The sequence below is a fragment of the Cnephaeus nilssonii genome (genome assembly GCF_951640355.1).
Source record: "Cnephaeus nilssonii genome assembly, chromosome: 9".
Taxonomy (NCBI): Eukaryota; Metazoa; Chordata; class Mammalia; order Chiroptera; family Vespertilionidae; genus Cnephaeus; species Cnephaeus nilssonii.
The window spans coordinates 56,340,184-56,358,492 of record NC_137080.1 but is presented as its reverse complement, the minus strand read 5'-3'; the positions used below and the strand labels follow the sequence as shown (position 1 = coordinate 56,358,492).

Below are 18,309 nucleotides of genomic sequence, written 5' to 3'. Positions count from 1 at the left end.
CAAGCACCATGATTTCATGGACATTGTTTTTTTGCTTACTATTATTCTTGGTTCACAATAAATACTTGCTCTATGAATGGAAATGGTAGGAACAGAAAGCCTTCTTTCTAGGAGGTTGTAGGAGACAGAAAGCGGAAGGTATTGGGCAAGATACCTTGTCCGGTTTGGTTATAGAGTAGGGCACAGGCAGTGGAATGGGGGATGGATGAAAAGGGAGATGGGAGCTAGATAGGGAAGCACTTTGCATTTTAGCTGAAGAAATTTGGTCTTGGGCAGGGGTGGACTGATTGTAGGTGTTGAAGAGACACATGACTGACAAGTTAGTAGGAGGATGGATCCAAGGGGAGAGAGGATGGACTAGGAATTAGGTTTCAAGTGGGAGTTAGGGAGTATGAACTATTGATGGGAGTGAAAGAACAGGACAAAGAAGAAGGAAAAGAGGTCAGCAAAGGAGATAGAAAAGCAAATAACGGAAAGTGAGAAGAAAACCAGATATATTCAGTGTTTTAAAACAAAGAAGTTAAGAGGGCATAAGTAATACCAGAAAGATTAAGGAAGATGAGGATAAATAAGAGGCTATAATTATTGATTTGGAGAGGGTTGGTGATTTAGGGGAAAGGAGTTTGGCAAGATAGTAAGCACAGATGTGAACAGCAAAGGGTTAGAATGAGAAAGTAAGTGTGGGTTATTCTTTGAAGGTGTTTAATCATGAAAAGAAAGAAATTATGAGGTAGCAAGAGGAAATGTGATTCAAAGGTCATATTAATGGTAAGGAAGACCTGAGGACCTTGACTTGTTACTAGCAAAGATTCTGAAGTTGTACAAATCCCAGCTCCTTTACTTCTTAGCTGTGTGCCCTTGGGCAGGTCATTTAACCTCTCCATCTGTAAAATGGGGATGATAATGTACCTGTTATAGAGTTGTTATGATTAAATGAGTTAAATATTTGTTAAAATCTTAAATAGTGCCTGGCCTATTTTAGTAAGATGGTCTTCAGTAAGTGTAATATAAGTGGAACGTGACAGCAGATTCTAGAGAGAATCTTCTTGATAGCACCAGATTCCAGAGACAGTGGGGAAGGAATGGAAAGCATTGAATGGCACCAAGTCTAAAAGTGAGAAAGAAGGATGCATTTTCTCTAAGACATTGACACTCAAAGGTTGACCCTTCAGCTAGCAGCATTGGAATCAGCTGGGATCTTGTTAGAAATGTGGAATCATAGGCTCTACCCCAGACCATCCCCAATCAGAATCTTCATTTTAACAAGATTCACACGTGATTTAGTACACACTAAAGTTTGAAAAGGACTGCTTAAGACATAAGGGGGAAAAGAAAGGGAATAGAGTAAACTTTTTCCCAACGTTTTTACATTACCTCAGTCTATTGGTGTCATTACTAGTCAATGACATCCAATATGTTACCATACTGAATGGATAAATTCAACCAATAGCAAAGAACTTCAATCTATTAGTCAGCCTCTGTAGCCGTGATACTGATTTAATGTATGTAATTGTGTGATTCTATATACATAGACTTACCTTCTACCCTTATTGTCCTTAAGGGAACTAGCAATTCTGGTTTGGCAGCCAATGGTGTCGAAAATTTTGAAGTGGAGAAGAAGGAAGTTGAGGGTTCTTCAGTAAGATGACCTCATGTTTCCTAGTAATTGTGGGATTGCAGTCTTCCAACAGGAAGCAGAAAGAAGGTGGAGCGACAGAGCTGAGAGCTTGAAGAGAGTGGATTAGCCTGTAGTAGCTGAGTATCGTTGACTGCCCAGCCACAGTGAGCTAGAGATCCTGCTTGAGAATTTCAGGGATCAGGATGATCCCTGGATCCTCATGCTATTTTCTAAATAAAAAAACTGAAGGGTTTTGGAGATTGAAGGTGTAATAAAAAGAGCAGTGGACTTGATGTCTGCAATTCCTGGAACAGAAGTTAAGATTACCCATGTGTAAGATTTTATTTTTTTAAATATATTTTTACCGATTTCAGAGAGGAAGGGAGAGGGGAGAGAGAGATAGAAACATCAGTGATGAGAGAGAATCATTGATAGGCTGCCTCCTGCACACTCCCTACTGGAGATCCAGCCTGCAACCTGGGCATGTACCCTTGATCTGAATCGAACCTGGGACCCTTCCATCCACAGGCCAATGCTCTATCCACTGAGCCAAACCAGCAAGGGCCCCATGTGTATGATTTTAGTAATGAGAGATGTAACTTCTAGAAATCAAACATTCTAATGAAGATTTCTGGTTCTTATATTTTAAGCTCTATTTCCAACCCTAATTTCTGTTACTTGGGTACATCAATTAACCTCTCCAAGGCTATTTTCCTATCAAGCAGTAATATCTGCCCTACCCGCCTCTGAACTATTTTAAGGCCCAAAGAGGGAATATATGTACAGTTGTTTGAATCATCACCAAATAACCCTGCTGGCTAATTTCATTAAAATTTAAGGCCATCTATTATGAGTTGTAGCTTCTCCCTTACAAAATTTACTGTTTCCTCAACTACCTTTTCTTTCTCATTTCTCAGATAATGAAGGATCCTATCTGCTTCTCAGTATGTGTGTACATTGAGCATTTACACAAAAAATTGGACATGTTTGGTTATACTAGAAATTTACTTCCCTTTTTAAACTTCTGGTTGTTCATATATTTTTTCCCAACCATTCCATTGATCCTCTAAAAAGTTCTAATTATAAAATAGAAATCAACATGAAGATTACTCTTCAATATAACTTTACATGAGTTTGAAAATAATTATGCATATAATTTATCTTAATAAAACCAAGTCAAAATAAATATTGAGTGGAATAGCTTAACAAACAATGGAAATGGAAACATTTAATCTATTATTTAATTTAATCTATTATATTTATAATATTACATATTATATATACACATGCAAGGTAAGAACCATTTCTATGTCACAATTTAAAATTGGTGGGGTTTGGGTGTGTGTGTGTTTTGTGTTTTTTTTACTTTTTGGTTGATGCATAAAACATACAGAAAAACTTACAAATAATTAAGTACACAACTCCACAAATTATTATAAAGTAAATACACAAGTGTATAATAACGAGTCTAAATTAAGAAATAAAACACCGTATGTCCTCTAAGGTCCCCTCCCAATTACTATCCTTTCCCTTCTCCCCAAAGATAACCACTATTCTGACTTCTAACACCACAGACAAATTTTTCTTGGTTTTTGAACGATAAGTATAACTTCTATTTTGTGTCTGCTTCCTTCACACATTGGTAAGATTCATCCATGTAATTTCATGTAGTTATTTATTCATGTCCATTGCTGTTTAGTATTTCATTGTATGAATATGCCACAGTTTCTCTCTGTTGCTGGACATTTTTGTTCTTTCCAGTTTTTGGTTTTTTGCAAATAATGCTGTTAAGCAAACATCCTTGGACATACCTTTTCATGGCATATGATACAATATATATATTCATTAAACATACAATATATATATAATCATTAAAAGAAAGAAATTATGAGGTAGCAAGAGGAAATGTGATTCAAAGGATACATAGGATACAATATATATATTCATTAAACATACAAAATAGAAATTGAGGCCACAAAGTCACTTGCTCACTGTGAGAAATTAGATTGCATCATTTTCTTTAATATTTCCGATTTGTTTTGTTTTGTTTTGGCTCCTTTAGGGTTCTGAATGAGTTTATTATGAAAAACCCTAGTTTGGAAAATAAAAAAGACCAAAGAGACCTTCAGGTAAGGCATTCTGAATTGAGGACTGTTGCCCAAACTCTGTTTCTCAACACTGAAATGGGAAGGTCAAATAACGTTGTCTATGAAGTTTCATGTGCCTGTATATCAGTACATATATTTATAGTGGTTTTTCCTTGTTTCTTTAGGATGTGACTCATAAAATAGTGGATGCAATTGGTGCAATTGCTGGTTCTTCTTTGGAACAGACAACATGGCTACGCCGGAATCTTGAAGTTAAGCCTTCTCCCAAAATAACGGTGGACGGAACCACTCTGGAATCTGATGTTGAAGGTATTGATATCAAACATTTAGGCTTATATGTGTAGGTGTATATTCACTAAGAAAGCATTGCAGCTATTACTAGAAATACCATAAAATCATCCCTTTCCCCTCGTATTTAGCAGGCAGCTTTCTTAGTGGGAAAGATCTAACTTTACCTGCATCTTCTCTTACTTAGATATGTTATCACCTGCACTGGAAACCTCAAACATAACTCCTTCTGTATATAGTGTTCATGCACTGACATTACTTTCTGAGGTAAATATTAAGTTTTTTAAAATGAACTTTCAAGTAAAAAGTTTCACAAATATTAGCAAGTAATTCTTAGGGTTTTTAATTTGAAAAATCATTTTGTACTTATAGAAATCACTGTATAGAATAAAGTTTGAATTTGTATCAGGTTATTTAGTTTTTTAAATATTAGTGATAATAACCTTAGATTTTGCTCACCTTCCCAAATACTATTTTTTAAAAGTGTACTTTTTATAAAAAGATAAGTCCTTTTGTATCATAGTATGGTAGGGAGGGGTAGAGATGATATAATGATGCTTGCCACTATAAAGTATTTTACAGTATACCAAACATTTTTATATGCATACTCTGACATGCTCTTTTTAATATCCTGTTATATAGTCTTGCAGGTTATTTTTGTTGCCCCTTTTAGATGTGGATACTGAGCCTCACAAAGATTAGAACAGTATGATTAAAATCAAATAGCTATTAATTGACAGAGTTGGGACTTGAGTATCTGAGTTCATTTGGTTGTTTTTACCCCAAGCCCCCTTTAACCAGGTCAGGAAAAGAGAATACTGAGTTTCAAGTCTTAAATTTACTATTTACTCACATTAAAAGGACCTTGACCTCTCTTTTTCTATACTTCCCTTTCTCAGTTAGAGATAGTAAAATTTGCCCATATTTATATATACTATAGTAATAATGAACAAAAAAAGCAAACAGTATGAAACTATTCATATAAAAATGGCTTAGGGAGATCTTATTTTAGATTTTTCTAATTTTAAGGTATTGTAGGTTTTTTCTTAAAGATGAAAATCACCTCTGAATGCTCTTAGATTATACTCCACTTTTTTATTTTTTTAGGTTTTGGCTCATCTTTTGGATATGGTTTTCTATAGTGATGAAAAAGAACGAGTTATTCCTTTACTTGTAAATATTATGCATTATGTTGTGCCCTACCTCCGAAATCACAGGTACTATTATTATTTAAGTAGATTTCTTAGTTAATTCATTGCTCATTCAAAGCAAATTAATTCCTTTATTGCCATTATTTGAATTACCACAAAATGACATTATTTTTACCTTGAATTATAATGATTAAAAAATTTCTCTTATGGTGCTTTCTGTTTCCTATCATTGTTTTAGGTAACTGTGAACATTAATGAATAACTTACTATGATGATTAAAATGATAACATATAGGTTAAGGTAGTTTTCCTTCCTCCTAGTGCACATAATGCTCCTAGTTACCGAGCCTGTGTCCAGCTGCTCAGCAGTCTTAGTGGGTATCAGTACACCCGGAGAGCCTGGAAAAAAGAAGCCTTTGACCTCTTTATGGATCCCAGTTTCTTTCAGATGGACGCCTCTTGTGTTAATCAGTAAGTCATTGTCTAGCTTTTATTCAACATGATAATGCATCTCATAAAGTCTGTAGAAATTAATTACTATCCTGCAAAGGAGACCACTTTTTAATACTGACAACAACAAAATCTTAATTACATATCTTAATCCTTGTCTTTTTCAGTTGGAGAGCAATTCTGGACAATCTGATGACACATGATAAGACAACATTTAGAGATTTGATGAGTGAGTATTATGGGATGACAACCTAAGCAATGTCTTTCCTGTATATAATCTATTCTTATTTACTTTGCTCTTTTTAGATACTACTGGTTATACTTAGCTCTTTGTCAAGTTATATTTAGTACCCTATCGGAATATAATATTAAAACTCAAAGGGGACAACATAGTGATAACTAAATAGTAAAACTATTTGACCATGTGTCTGTAAATTGTTTCCTTAGACCACAGCGTAGAACCTAGCACATAGTAAGCACTTAATAAGTAATTGTTGAAGTGAAAGAGTGATATTTCTTCTGAAGAAAAAGGATCTTTAAAAATGTTTTTAAGTTTGGAAGTTACTAAGCTAATGACCTTAAATAGCAGCGAAGTTGGGTGAGTCTGTATGATTCTGCGTAAGCTCTTAAACACAAACTACAGTCCCACTTCCAGAAAATAAAGGAGCAGCATATTCTAGCTTCTCTCTTCTTCACTGCATTGTTTTAAGGTTCAGATTTATCCATTCAACAAATATTTATTAAAAGACAAAAATAGGGCAGGCATTATGCTAACCTTAGTCACATAAATAAGATTATTTTCGGGAATAAGTAAGAAGTTGTGAAGGAAATAGAGCAATGCAATAGATTTTAAATAACAGCTAAAGAGCTCATATTTGAGGTAAAACTAAAGAAGCCATGAGATGTCCTAGGGGCAGAGTATTTCAGGCACAAAAACAAAAATTATAAAGGCCTTGGGTGGGAATGAGCTTGGTGAGTTCAAGGAAAAGCAAGCAAGACAGTGTGATTGCAGAAGAGTGAGCAGGGGATGAGTGACAAGACATAAGGAAGGAGAGCAAGGTAGGCCAGGCCAGAAATTAGGGAGATGGCATAAAATATTAAAGGGTTTATAAAATGGCATTGTTAGTAATCTTACCGTCAGAAACTTCTAGTTCTAAATTTTCTGTCTCTCCACATCACAGCTCCTACACAAATCTGGCTTGTGTATGTTGGATCTGTTTGCCAATCCCTCTGCCCCAGAGAGAAGCCCAAGTTCTCTACCCTAGGTTCCTTCCACTCTTGATCTAGCCATTTTTAAAAACAAATAATGATCTGGCTGACTATATCACAACCTCTCTCACATGCTTTCTGTTTTCAGCTCGTGTGGCTGTGGCTCAAAGTAGTTCGCTTAATCTCTTTGCAAACCGGGATGTGGAGCTAGAGCAGAGAGCTATGCTTCTCAAAAGATTAGCATTTGCTATTTTTAGCAGTGAAATTGACCAGTACCAGAAATATCTTCCAGATATACAAGGTAAATAGTGGAAACTATTTTATTTACCTTCCAAACTGGAGGGCTTTTTGCTTCTTAGAAAATACACTTTCCCTAAGTTGTAATATGGGGTGAAATATACCAAGTATAGGTAGATGAAAAATGTTGTAGAATTAGAAATTCATTCTATTGAAACAATAAAAAATATCACTAGTATGTAAAAGCAATCAAACACTGAGTTTGTAGAATGTTTGTAAAGTAGTTCCTTTTGTTATTTGACTCACATTTCCTAGGGATTCATATTTAAGGATGAGGTGTAAGACTGTTTTGCTGTGGGCAGTATTATTAGCATTTTTAAATTGTGGATAAGGGGTCATATACCTTTAAGCAGAGGACCAAAACACAGGCAGAGCCAGGAAATTTTGGCTGGAAGTAGCATTTCAAGGTCTGTAGTCTAGGGTCAGGGTATGGAGTGAATAAGTTTTTGATAAACCTTCATGAAGGATGTCAGTGCACTTAATGCCCCGGGGGATGAACTTGCCCCAGGGCAAAATTGTTTGCTGCTCTGTCAGTGTGCTTGTGTAGCCACCAGCCACCAGCCACAGCAGCCGGCCTGGGGACTGGGCTGGCATGATAGTTGCCATCTCCTCAGTGAAATGATCTCGCTCTCTCAGAAGATAAGTAACTCCTTCCTGACCCCTTGTATCTGAAGTCACATATACAGCATCCACACTGTGCTGTTGTTCTAAAGTTGACTAGATCAGGGCTACTCAAAGTGGACCCATACAGACATTTACAGTAAGCATTTTTTAACATTTTAACAATTTGACAGAATCTGTTGATTCTAATAAGAAAATGGCATTTGTATTTTTATATCTTTTTATTTTTCTAATAATTCATTTTTATTATAGTTTACAAAAGTATCAACCTGCAGCATATTAGAAATTTTGTAAAGAGTTGGTCCTTCACCACAGAGTTTGAGCAAAACTAGACTAGATTATATAGAAAAGTTTTATATTAAAATGATTCTAGTTATTTAGGTATTGACCATTTGCTGCATTTCTTTCAGAGAGATTAGTGGAGAGTCTCCGTTTGCCCCAAGTGCCAACTCTTCACTCTCAAGTGTTCCTCTTCTTCAGAGTGTTGCTTTTAAGAATGTCTCCACAACATCTTACCTCGCTCTGGCCTACCATGATTACAGAACTTGTGAGTTCATTTTTGTTTAGTCAATTTATAATAAATTATAGAGCACCACAGGTAGTGTCAACATGCTTACTGTATAATAACTAATTTTGAAAGAGACTTGAACTCTAGTTAAGCCTTTTTCTGACAATTTTAACATTTGAAAATAGTAAAACAAGTCAGATTACCTCTCCCTACGGCTTAAACTTCCTAATATAAAGCATTAATATTAGCTACTTGTAAATCGTTACTTTGTCTGATCTGGTTTAATTCAATCTCTTCTACACTAAATGTTTAACTTTGTCCCAGCTGCCAGGCCTGGTTCCCACCGGTGGCAGCACCTCTAGAGCGGTGAGGTGGTGTAGCCGTATTTAAATGGACTGACATAAGGCACGTACTCACTCTAAAATGCAGCACTTGCTCTAGTTAAGCTGGCTTCAGAGAGACTTTTTTTTCGTAACGATTTTGAAAATTCCCAAACAGTGAACCTTCCCCCTACACTAATCCATTCCTCTCCCCAAACCATACCCTGTCACCCTCATCTGAGTGATTTGGGGAGTTGGGGAAAGGAAGATGAATAAAGAAAGGGAAAGGAACGCACAACTCTGACAACCCAGCATTTACAATTTCCCCACAAAGAAATTGGTTTTAATATTTTTCCTTTTTTAGTAACTGTAACTCTGTTCCATAATCATCCAAACCAAAAGCATACCTTCATCTCAACTCTGCCAAATGATTAGCAAGGCTCTGTGGTAAAGATCCTGAAGTTGTTTCCTAAAATTTGTGGGGTTTTATTGTCGAAAGTATTACATATGTCCCCCAATTGACCCCCTCAACCCCACCCCCAACCCCTCCTCATGCCTTCACCACACTATTATCTGTGTGTATGGGTTATGCATATATGCATACAAGTTCTTTGATTAATCTCTTCCTGCCCCCCGCCCTAAAATTTGTTTTTAGATTAATGAAAATGTAGCCTAAAGATAACTTGAAAGAAGGATTAAATATCCAGTTTGAAAAAACATTTAACATTTATTCCATGGTCTTCAGGTACAGGTATTTTTACTGATGGAGCAGGAACTCACTGCTGATGAAGATATTTCACGGTAATATGTAATTCACTTCAATATATTCTTGACAATGTTTAGTATCCTAAAATCATCCAGAATGTTACTTTAAACTAGGAGAATACAGATACTGTTTTATCTAAGTACTTAATATACAAGGTGGGGCAAAAGTAGGTTTACAGTTGCTCATATGGAAAATTGTCTACAATAATAAAAGAGAAAGATGCAAATTGACCGTACCTTTGCGACGACCAGCAGCCAATCAGGAGTGCATATGCAAATTAACCCATCAAAGATGGTGGGTTAATTTGCATACACAGGTGCTGAGCGGCCGGGGGCGGGACACTTGCACCACGCAGGCATTCCGCACTGCCCCAGCTGCTCCGGGCCTCTGGGCAGCGGGGGAAGGTGGAAAGGTGGCTCCAGCCAGAGCGAAGGCAGTGCCAGCAGCCAGGGGAAGGCAGGCCCATTCTTGCATGAATTTTCGTGCATTGGGCTTCTAGTATAATAATAAATAATAATACAAGAATATTGCACTCACAACTGTAAACCTACTTTTGCCACACCCTGTGTTTAGTCTATTACTGTCTACTTGATCATATTTGGATATATTTTCACTTGTTCCTAAAGTACTTTGAACTGGATTAAACTATCAGTATTCATGGCCTTTGGCTTCTAGACACAAATTTTGTTTAAAGCTATATAATAGTGTTTCAGCTACATGAGCCATTTTGGTTTTGGTAGGTCAGATCTTGGCCATAACACATGCAGCAAAATGTATTACGGGAGGTAACCTGTCACTAAATTATTCATATGTCCAGATCTTCCAGATGATCTCACTTCAATGTATTATAATTTTACTAGAGACCTGGTGCACAAAATTCATGCATGGGGGGGGAGGGTCCTTCAGCCCGGCTTGCACCCTGTCCAATCTGGTACCCCTCAGGGGATGTCTGACTGCCTCTCACAATTAGGGACCACTGGCTCCTAACCGCTTGCCTGCCTGATTGCCCTTAACCCCTCTGCCTGATCACCCCTAACCACCTCTGCCTGCCTGCCTGATTGCCCCTAACTGCTAACCCTGCTGGCCTGATCTCCCCTAACCACCTCTTCCTTGCCCTGCACCTGGGACCCAGGCTTCCCTCCCTCTGGCCAGCTGCAGGCACCCAGGACCTGAGCTGGCTTTGCCGGGGCCGGCCGCAGCCGCAGGCACTGGCGCCTGGGACCGCAGGGCGGGCGGCTTGTCCCTCTCCCGGGCCGCAGCCTGGCTGGCCCCCATTCCTCTCTTGTGAGCTCATTTGTGCCTGGCTGGTCCCCATTCCTCTCTCCCCAGTGTTGAGTGTCTGAGCTGTTACAGCGTGAAGGCGTGAGGGCATGTAGACCATTTGCATATTAGCTCTTTATTATATAGGATTGTTCTTAGTAGAGGCAGTTCATTGTATGACTAAATATAATTTATTTTTATTTATATAGGGATTTTTGTACAAATAAGTTTATAAATTTAAAATTTCCTTTAAGACCATTATGTCTTTTAAAGTTTATATATATATATATATATATATATATATATATATATATATATATATATATATAAACATTGATTTTTTTTACAGAGAGGAAGGGAGAGGGATAGAGAGCCAGAAACATCGATCAGCTGCCTCCTGCACACCTCCTCCTGGGGATGTGCCCACAACCAAGGTACATGCCCTTGACCGGAATCAAACCTGGGACCTTTCAGTCCGCAGGCCGACGCTCTATCCACTGAGCCAAACCGGTCAGGGCTAAGACCATTATGTCTTGAGTATATTTTATTCTTTTGCAGTGCTCGACTTAGAGTTCCCCATATTAATAACTGTGTCTGTTTTTATAGAAAGTCCTCCCCAATCCCTTGCAGAACAACACTGAGTTGTAGAGAGGTCTCTTGGTTTTAAAACTTTTGGGTGTAACATAGGAATTCTGTACTATTTTTATGTTAATAAAATTTAAAGAACAAAAGGTAATGTTTTGTTTGAGACCAGCTAAATTATAGTCATAACTTTGCTTAGTAAGTACAGGTACTTATATTTTCAAATGATTATGAAAAATACTAGTTGGCACTTCGAGGTTTTCCAGGAATTACCTGTTAGTAAACAGGTCCAGCTACTGACAGCGCTGTCTCCTGCTCACAGGACCTCAGGTCCCTCTGTGGCTGGTCTGGAGACAACCTACACAGGCGGCAATGGCTTTTCTACTTCGTATAACAGCCAGCGGTGGTTAAACCTCTATCTCTCTGCTTGCAAATTTTTGGATTTGGCCCTGGCATTGCCCTCTGAAAATCTTCCTCAGTTTCAGATGTAAGTAAAAGCAAGGATGTTTTAAATGGATATTCTGAAAATGCATTTGCTTTGGTTACTGATATCTAAGACTAATTTAAAAGTTTTTTGTATAAGTTGAAATATTATTTTTATTGAAGTATAATTCTTTTGAGGGATGGGGGAACAGACTTATTGGAAGTAAATTATTTCTACAGATATATTAAAATTAACAGACCATTCAGTCAACAAATTGAATGCCCCCTGGATGTGAAACAGTGAGGAACATGACTCATCAGCTTCAAGTCCAGTGAAAGAGACATAAACACATGATTTGATAGCAAATGTGATCCAAGATGCTGTGAGGCCACACCACAGTGACTGCTCCTGCCTTTGAGGGTCAGGCAGGCCATGAGGGCAGTTTTGTAATGAGGTGGTGAAGAGTGAGGGTTGAGGGGAGGTGCATGTGTGAAGACTTAGAAAGGAGTGGACTTGGTTTGTTGGAAATATTGAAAGATTAGTATTGCTGGAGCAGAACGTTGAAAGAAGAGGCCGGAATGGGTCTGAATTATGAATTATATGAATTATACAGCCTTGTAAGCTATTATTAGAGAATTTGCACTTTACCCTAAGGACAGTGGGAAGCCTCTGAAGCATATTAAGGAATGAAGTGCTGTTATCAGGTCAGGCTTGCATTTTAGAAATTTTACTGTGGCTGTAGTTTGAAGAAAGGACTGGAGATGGGCAAGACTGGAATGGAGGCTGTTTTATTCCAGATGAGAGTGAACAGCACTAGAGATGGCAGAGGGGCAGAGGGAGAAAACTGATGTAAGTTCTCACAATGCCTTATTCGTAAGCATTCAATATTTAATTATGGTTTCTCACATTTAAATTTTTAATAGGCAAACTATATAAGATAGTTTCATCAAAATAGAGCTAAGATAATTTGAGAATTTATCCACATGATCAAATATGTTTTTATATATTGTTCTTCTTCTGGAATAGAATATTAAAATAAAGATATCAGGATCTTTCTATATTTGAACATTCTTAAATCTCCAAAAACTATTTCACAAGTTTACTTTTTATTAAATGTATTGGTAAGAACTATAAACTACTTGTAAATTCTCTCTTTTTTTTTTTTTTTTTGCATTTGAAAACCATATACATCTATTTCTTGATGAATTTCAGCGGTTGGGTATCTGTTAAACTGATGTTACTCCCAAAGAAATTCAGAAAAGGACAATAAGTACTGTAGGAAAGTGGCCAAAATTAATTAGGATGCTTATCTTCATAAAGATGATAGAAACTATACTCTTTAGGGCTTGAGGAAGAACATTAAGTAATATGCTTATGGTATTGACTTTTTAGCTTCCATGATGAGAACCAAGAGTCGATCCTCTTGTCAAGATACAATTATTAGAAAGGGATGAAATATCTCTAGTAGTAACTACAGTTTTTAAAAAAGTACTAGGTCTTTTTAAAAAAATCTATATAAAAGCAGTAAGAGTAACATGGGGATTTAATCTTAAAAGAGTAATAACTTTCTAAGCATGACATGTATTTCAGACATTCAAAATATTTGATAATTTACATACAAAATTAAGTCTGTATGGCTAAAAGATACCATGTTTAAAAGGCAGCAATGAGTTGGGAAGAGATATTTGCAGTGTATATGATAAAAGTCCAACTCGCTTTGTTGTAAAAGTCTGTAACCCAATAGAAAAATGGGTCAATGAGAGATTAGTAGTTCATAGAAAAGGAATGGTTTCTCAACATAGGAAAAGGTACTCAGACATACTCATAAGAGAAATTCCAATTAAAGTTATAAATAAACATCAGAATGGTCTTTTTATCATTAACAATAGAAACATTCTTATTCTTGTTGGAAGTATACACTGAAATACTGTCCAGTTGCTCTCCAAAGAGATTATATTTACAAAAATTCAAAATACACATTCTCAGTAAACCAGTAATTCTACTACACCCAAGAATTTAGCCGACCACTGCACTCTCAGGTGTGCACAAAATCTACGTCATATAAGGTGTTCATTATGATACTTTTTGTAAAAGCAAGAAACTGGACAAATCTTAGAGACTGGTTAAATCAGTACCTTCCACTGGGTACTGTTAAAAAGGATGGAGTTTTATATGATAACATTTCCAAGATAAATAATTCAATCAAAATAAGAAGCAATCCTATTTTGTTTTAAAGAGGAGGGCTGTAAGAATATGTGCTCTTTTCTACATAAACTCCAGATAGATACACAAGACTAGTAATATTGATGGGTCCTACAGTGGGAGGCAGACTCTCTTTGGTATGCCCTTTTCTATTGTTTGACTTTTTTCCACATTCAGGTATTAATTTTACTTATTAAAGACTAAAATAAAAAAGACAAAGGGAGGTATGAAAAAAGTCCTACTTAAATTATTTGCCCTTTGCCCCCTTACTCTGTAGTTAGGGAACATTTGGCCAAGTGTATGGTGGAAATTTTGCCTATTAATGAGGAGGAAACATTTGTTAAGGACTTCCTTTGTGCTCATGAAAAAAAAAAGTGATGAGCACTTTACAAGTTTACACATTCATTTACTTGTTACAATTCCATGAGATAGTTAACAGTATCTGTATTTACTGATAAAGGCTCAGGTTAAGAAATATGCCCAAGGTGATGGCTACAAGGGCATAGCTGCATTTGAATCTGTGGAAGTGGTGGGGATTTGATCTTTCTACTCTATTTGACATGTCTTGGATGGCACAGTCTGTTCCTAATGTTGATGGGTATCATTCTTCTACACATTAGGTACCGATGGGCCTTTATTCCAGAAGCCTCAGATGATTCCGGTTTGGAAGTCAGAAGGCAAGGCATACATCAACGAGAGTTTAAACCTTATGTAGTACGACTAGCAAAACTTCTTCGAAAAAGGGCAAAGGTATTACACTTCTTTTAAATTTTAGTGTAAGATAGAATTTATAAAACATATATATTGTGTTATGAACTTTACCATATATTTTTCATTACACATCAGATTAATTAATTAGAAACCTTGACCCCAGAAAATAGTAAAGTTGACCCTTGAACAATATAAGGGTTAGGGGTACCAACACTCCCCCTGCCCAGTTGAAAATCCATGTATACCTTTTGACTCCCCAAACCTGAACTACTAATAGCCTACTGTTGACCTTACCAATAATGTAAACAGTCGATTAACACATATTTTGTATGTTACATGAATTATGTACTGTATTCTTACAATAAAATAAACTAGCTAAAAGAAAATGTTAAGAAAAATCATAAGGAAAATAAATTTACAGCATTTATTGAAAAAAAACACCTGTATGGAAGTGTACACATATAGTTCAAACCTGTAGTTGTTCAAGGGTCAGTTGTAATGAATTTAGCATGCTCATCAGTGAGCCTTTGTTACAAATCTTTTATTTTGCCTTCAAAAATTTAAAAAGTAAATTGTACAATTTGGGGATTTTGAGTTCTAGTCTTCATAATGTGCTTTGAGTGCTCAGAAATTTTCCAGTCTTCTGGGGTCCCCTACTCAGGCAGTAGCTCCTAAACCACTTTCTACAAACTACAGAAAATGGAATGGAGGCAAATGATTAAAAAGGAGGTTGTACTTGAAGGATTTAAAATCAAGTTATTTCTTTAGGGACCAAGGAAAAGGACAGAGCCAAAGATGAAAGTTGAGTCCAGAGTTTAGGGTAGGACTTAATTACTTCTACTTTGATATCACAGGTTTGAAAAAAATATTCATGATAGCAAATCCAGAAGCAAGGTGACTATATGACCCGTAGGCACATGTACTCTGTCATCCTTGCATGTCATTATTGAGCATTTTCTTAAGATTCCTCCCTTATCTAAGGGATACATATGACAGTCTTATCCCACAGAGTAAGAAAACAGTTTTGATTGGAAAGCATTCCCAAAACACTTTAAACAAGGCCTTCATGGCCAACCATACTTTTCATGGAACAGAGGCTATGAGTTCTCCTCTTTCCTTCCACAGGACAAGGAGGAGGACTTTAAGACAGTGATTTTGGAGGGATTGGAGATGACCAAGCATCAGGTGAGGGTGGCTTTTTGATGCTTGTAATATGGCAGCAAAAGTTGCCACATTTGTACCAAATAGAGACACAAACCCAGGTCTGAATTTCATCCATTACAACAGAGTTAAAAAGGAAGGAAGTCTTTCTTCAAGTATAGATTGGCGAAGTGAAAGGGGAAACCGTTTGTATGGAAACGTGTTTAACTTTTTAATTTTACTTATTATTGAGGAAGGTAATTCTGATTAAGAAGAGCAAAACACTAAAACAAGTCCTTCTTGGTCAAGCGCTTAGTTAAGTCCCTCTTAAAGGTACATCTGGACAGGAACATAAACAAAAGGTTAACCTTAGTTCTCTTACATTGGAAAATATTTATGTATAGGGATCAAATATATTATTCATTTTACTTTAGGATAATGTTTAATACGCTCTAATTACTATGGAATTGTAGTTTGATTTAGGGAACTAAAGGTCTTATGGTCAGCCAACTAATGGTAGTCAATGCTGTGAAAATCAGTCCTGGGACTGTCATTAAAGCAAGTGTTATAGTTAAGAGAAAGGGAGATGGTTTTTTAAAAGTGTATTTTTATTGATTTCAGAGAGGGAGAGAGAGAGAATCATTGATAGGCTGCCTCCTGCACACCCCACACTGGGGATCGAGCCCACAACCCAGGCATGTGCTCAACCACTGACCCACACCATCTAGGCAGGAAGATGGTTTTTTATAGCCTATAATTGAGACTGGAGGCTAAATCACTGCTAACATATATTAACTAAGAGATAGCTGGGATTTTCTGGCCATGAAGAATTGGATGATCTTTTTTTGTTTACATAGTCTTCTGTTTTAACTTAAATCTTTTTTCCTTTCTCAGGACTTTATTTTTAAATTAGAAAACAAAATTAGCAAACAAATCTGTGAGCACACACAAGTAAATGAGCTGGATTTTGCATCTCCTTTCTCCACTAGGAAACTAGTGACATTAAAATATTAGGTAGATACAAGTTTCTTGGCAATATCTGATCTTGTAACTAATATGACAGATTGTAATTCTGTTTCCTAAGTTCTACTTGATTTTTCCTTTTTTTCTCCTCCATTTTAGTGTTTTTCATATCTTTGAATCTGCCTAAGTTCAAAAACTTTAGTTCTTATAACTTTTTTCAGACATATTGATATCTAACAGCTGTGTTTGTATACTTAATGGCTTTTCAAATTAGCTTCTTAGTACACAGATGATCTTGTGTTTATTTAGTTGACAGAATTTTTACATACATACATTCTCATTTGACTTTACTGCTGCAAGATAGAGTCCCCCATTTTACAAAGGAAACTTTCTGTATCTTGCCCAAGGATACACAGTAAGTAAATGGCAGAGCTAGGACACTAACCTGGATATTTTTACTCCAGTTCCAGCTCTCCTCCCTACATTGTTTAGCACAACACAGTCTCCCGAGGGTTCCTTTCCTTTCTCTGTGCTGATGACAATTACTTTGGGTCCTGCTACCATCTTGAGGCAAGTTTAAGCCACGTGGCTAATAGGGAATTGAGTTACTAATGTTAAAATGTACTAGTATAAGAATCTTTGTTTCTTCCTGGCCTTCTGTAGCCATTCTGTGACCTAGTCCTTGGTTACATTAGTGGGAGTCCAGAAATCTGGGAGCTTTTTGAGTATATGCAAAGCACAAAATAAACTTTTAATATTTCACTCTCCCTATCCAAAACCAATTCTATTAAGCTTCTTTATGCATTCTAGTTGAAAAATGTAACCAGTGTTTGACTGCTCTATATTCACTTAATAACTGGTATCAAAAGGCCTCAGTTAGAAGCAAGAATCTTAATCAAGATGTAATATAATCAATTGTATTTAACTGTTTATTGATGTTTATTCCTTTTTAAGTGTTCTCATGTACTACATCCGTTAATAACAATTCCCTTTTTGTTTTCTGCAGAAAAATCCAGAGGAAGACAACTCAGGGAGAACATTAGGTTGGGAGCCGGGGCGCTTGCTGCTCACCATCTGTACCGTGCGTAGCATTGAGCAGCTCCTGCCATTCTTCAATGTACTCAGTCAAGTCTTCAACAGCAAAGTCACTAGCCGATGTGTGGGACACTCAGGGAGCCCTGTCTTCTACTCAAACACTTTCCCTAATACGGACATGAAACTGGAAAACCACAAACCATTTTCCAGCAAAGCCAGGCAAAAAATAGAAGAGATGGTAGAAAAAGATTTTCTGGAAGGAGTGATAAAAACTTGAGCACCACAAGTGGTTCCATTTAGTTTAAATGTAAATGTAATCATTTAAAACAAACATTACTCTGAGTTCTATAGTTTCTCTATTTTTTTTTTTTTTTTTGTATGTAACAAAACACATTTCAGGTTGTATTTAATTTAAGTATTTGTAAATAAGAGCAAATGTCTGAATGTGGCCTGGATCACGTTTAAATATTGTTGGCTCATATTGATTATGGTGCCTAAGAGAGATCTATATATGCATATATAGTTCATTGTTTTACTGTCCTGAGTTGTCTTAAACCTGCAAATTACACACTGCACATTTTTTTCTATTGGTGTCGAGATTGGTTTAATTTAGATTGGTTGGGAGTTTTTCTTTGTTATTAACCACGTTTTTGTGTC

At 36.6% G+C, this 18,309-nt stretch overlaps 1 protein-coding gene across 5 annotated transcripts in view; it reads left to right on the top strand.

Annotated features, from left to right (window-relative positions):
• Positions 1-17,931, top strand: part of DOP1A (DOP1 leucine zipper like protein A) — a 104,171-nt gene extending 86,240 nt beyond the window's left edge. For 3 of the 5 annotated variants that reach the window (XM_079779878.1, XM_079779874.1, XM_079779875.1), the window contains exons 27-39: positions 3,681-3,747; positions 3,891-4,035; positions 4,202-4,281; positions 5,122-5,231; positions 5,486-5,635; positions 5,782-5,843; positions 6,972-7,124; positions 8,152-8,288; positions 9,315-9,370; positions 11,500-11,664; positions 14,424-14,553; positions 15,640-15,699; positions 17,624-17,931. In XM_079779878.1, the coding sequence (XP_079636004.1) occupies positions 3,681-3,747; positions 3,891-4,035; positions 4,202-4,281; positions 5,122-5,231; positions 5,486-5,635; positions 5,782-5,843; positions 6,972-7,124; positions 8,152-8,288; positions 9,315-9,370; positions 11,500-11,664; positions 14,424-14,553; positions 15,640-15,699; positions 17,624-17,929 (1,621 nt within the window). In that variant the 3' untranslated portion in view covers positions 17,930-17,931. The remainder of the gene's footprint in view (positions 1-3,680; positions 3,748-3,890; positions 4,036-4,201; positions 4,282-5,121; positions 5,232-5,485; positions 5,636-5,781; positions 5,844-6,971; positions 7,125-8,151; positions 8,289-9,314; positions 9,371-11,499; positions 11,665-14,423; positions 14,554-15,639; positions 15,700-17,623) is intronic. The other 2 variants (XM_079779877.1, XM_079779876.1) reach the window with 2 other exon arrangements.
• The last annotated feature ends 378 nt before the right edge of the window (positions 17,932-18,309 follow it).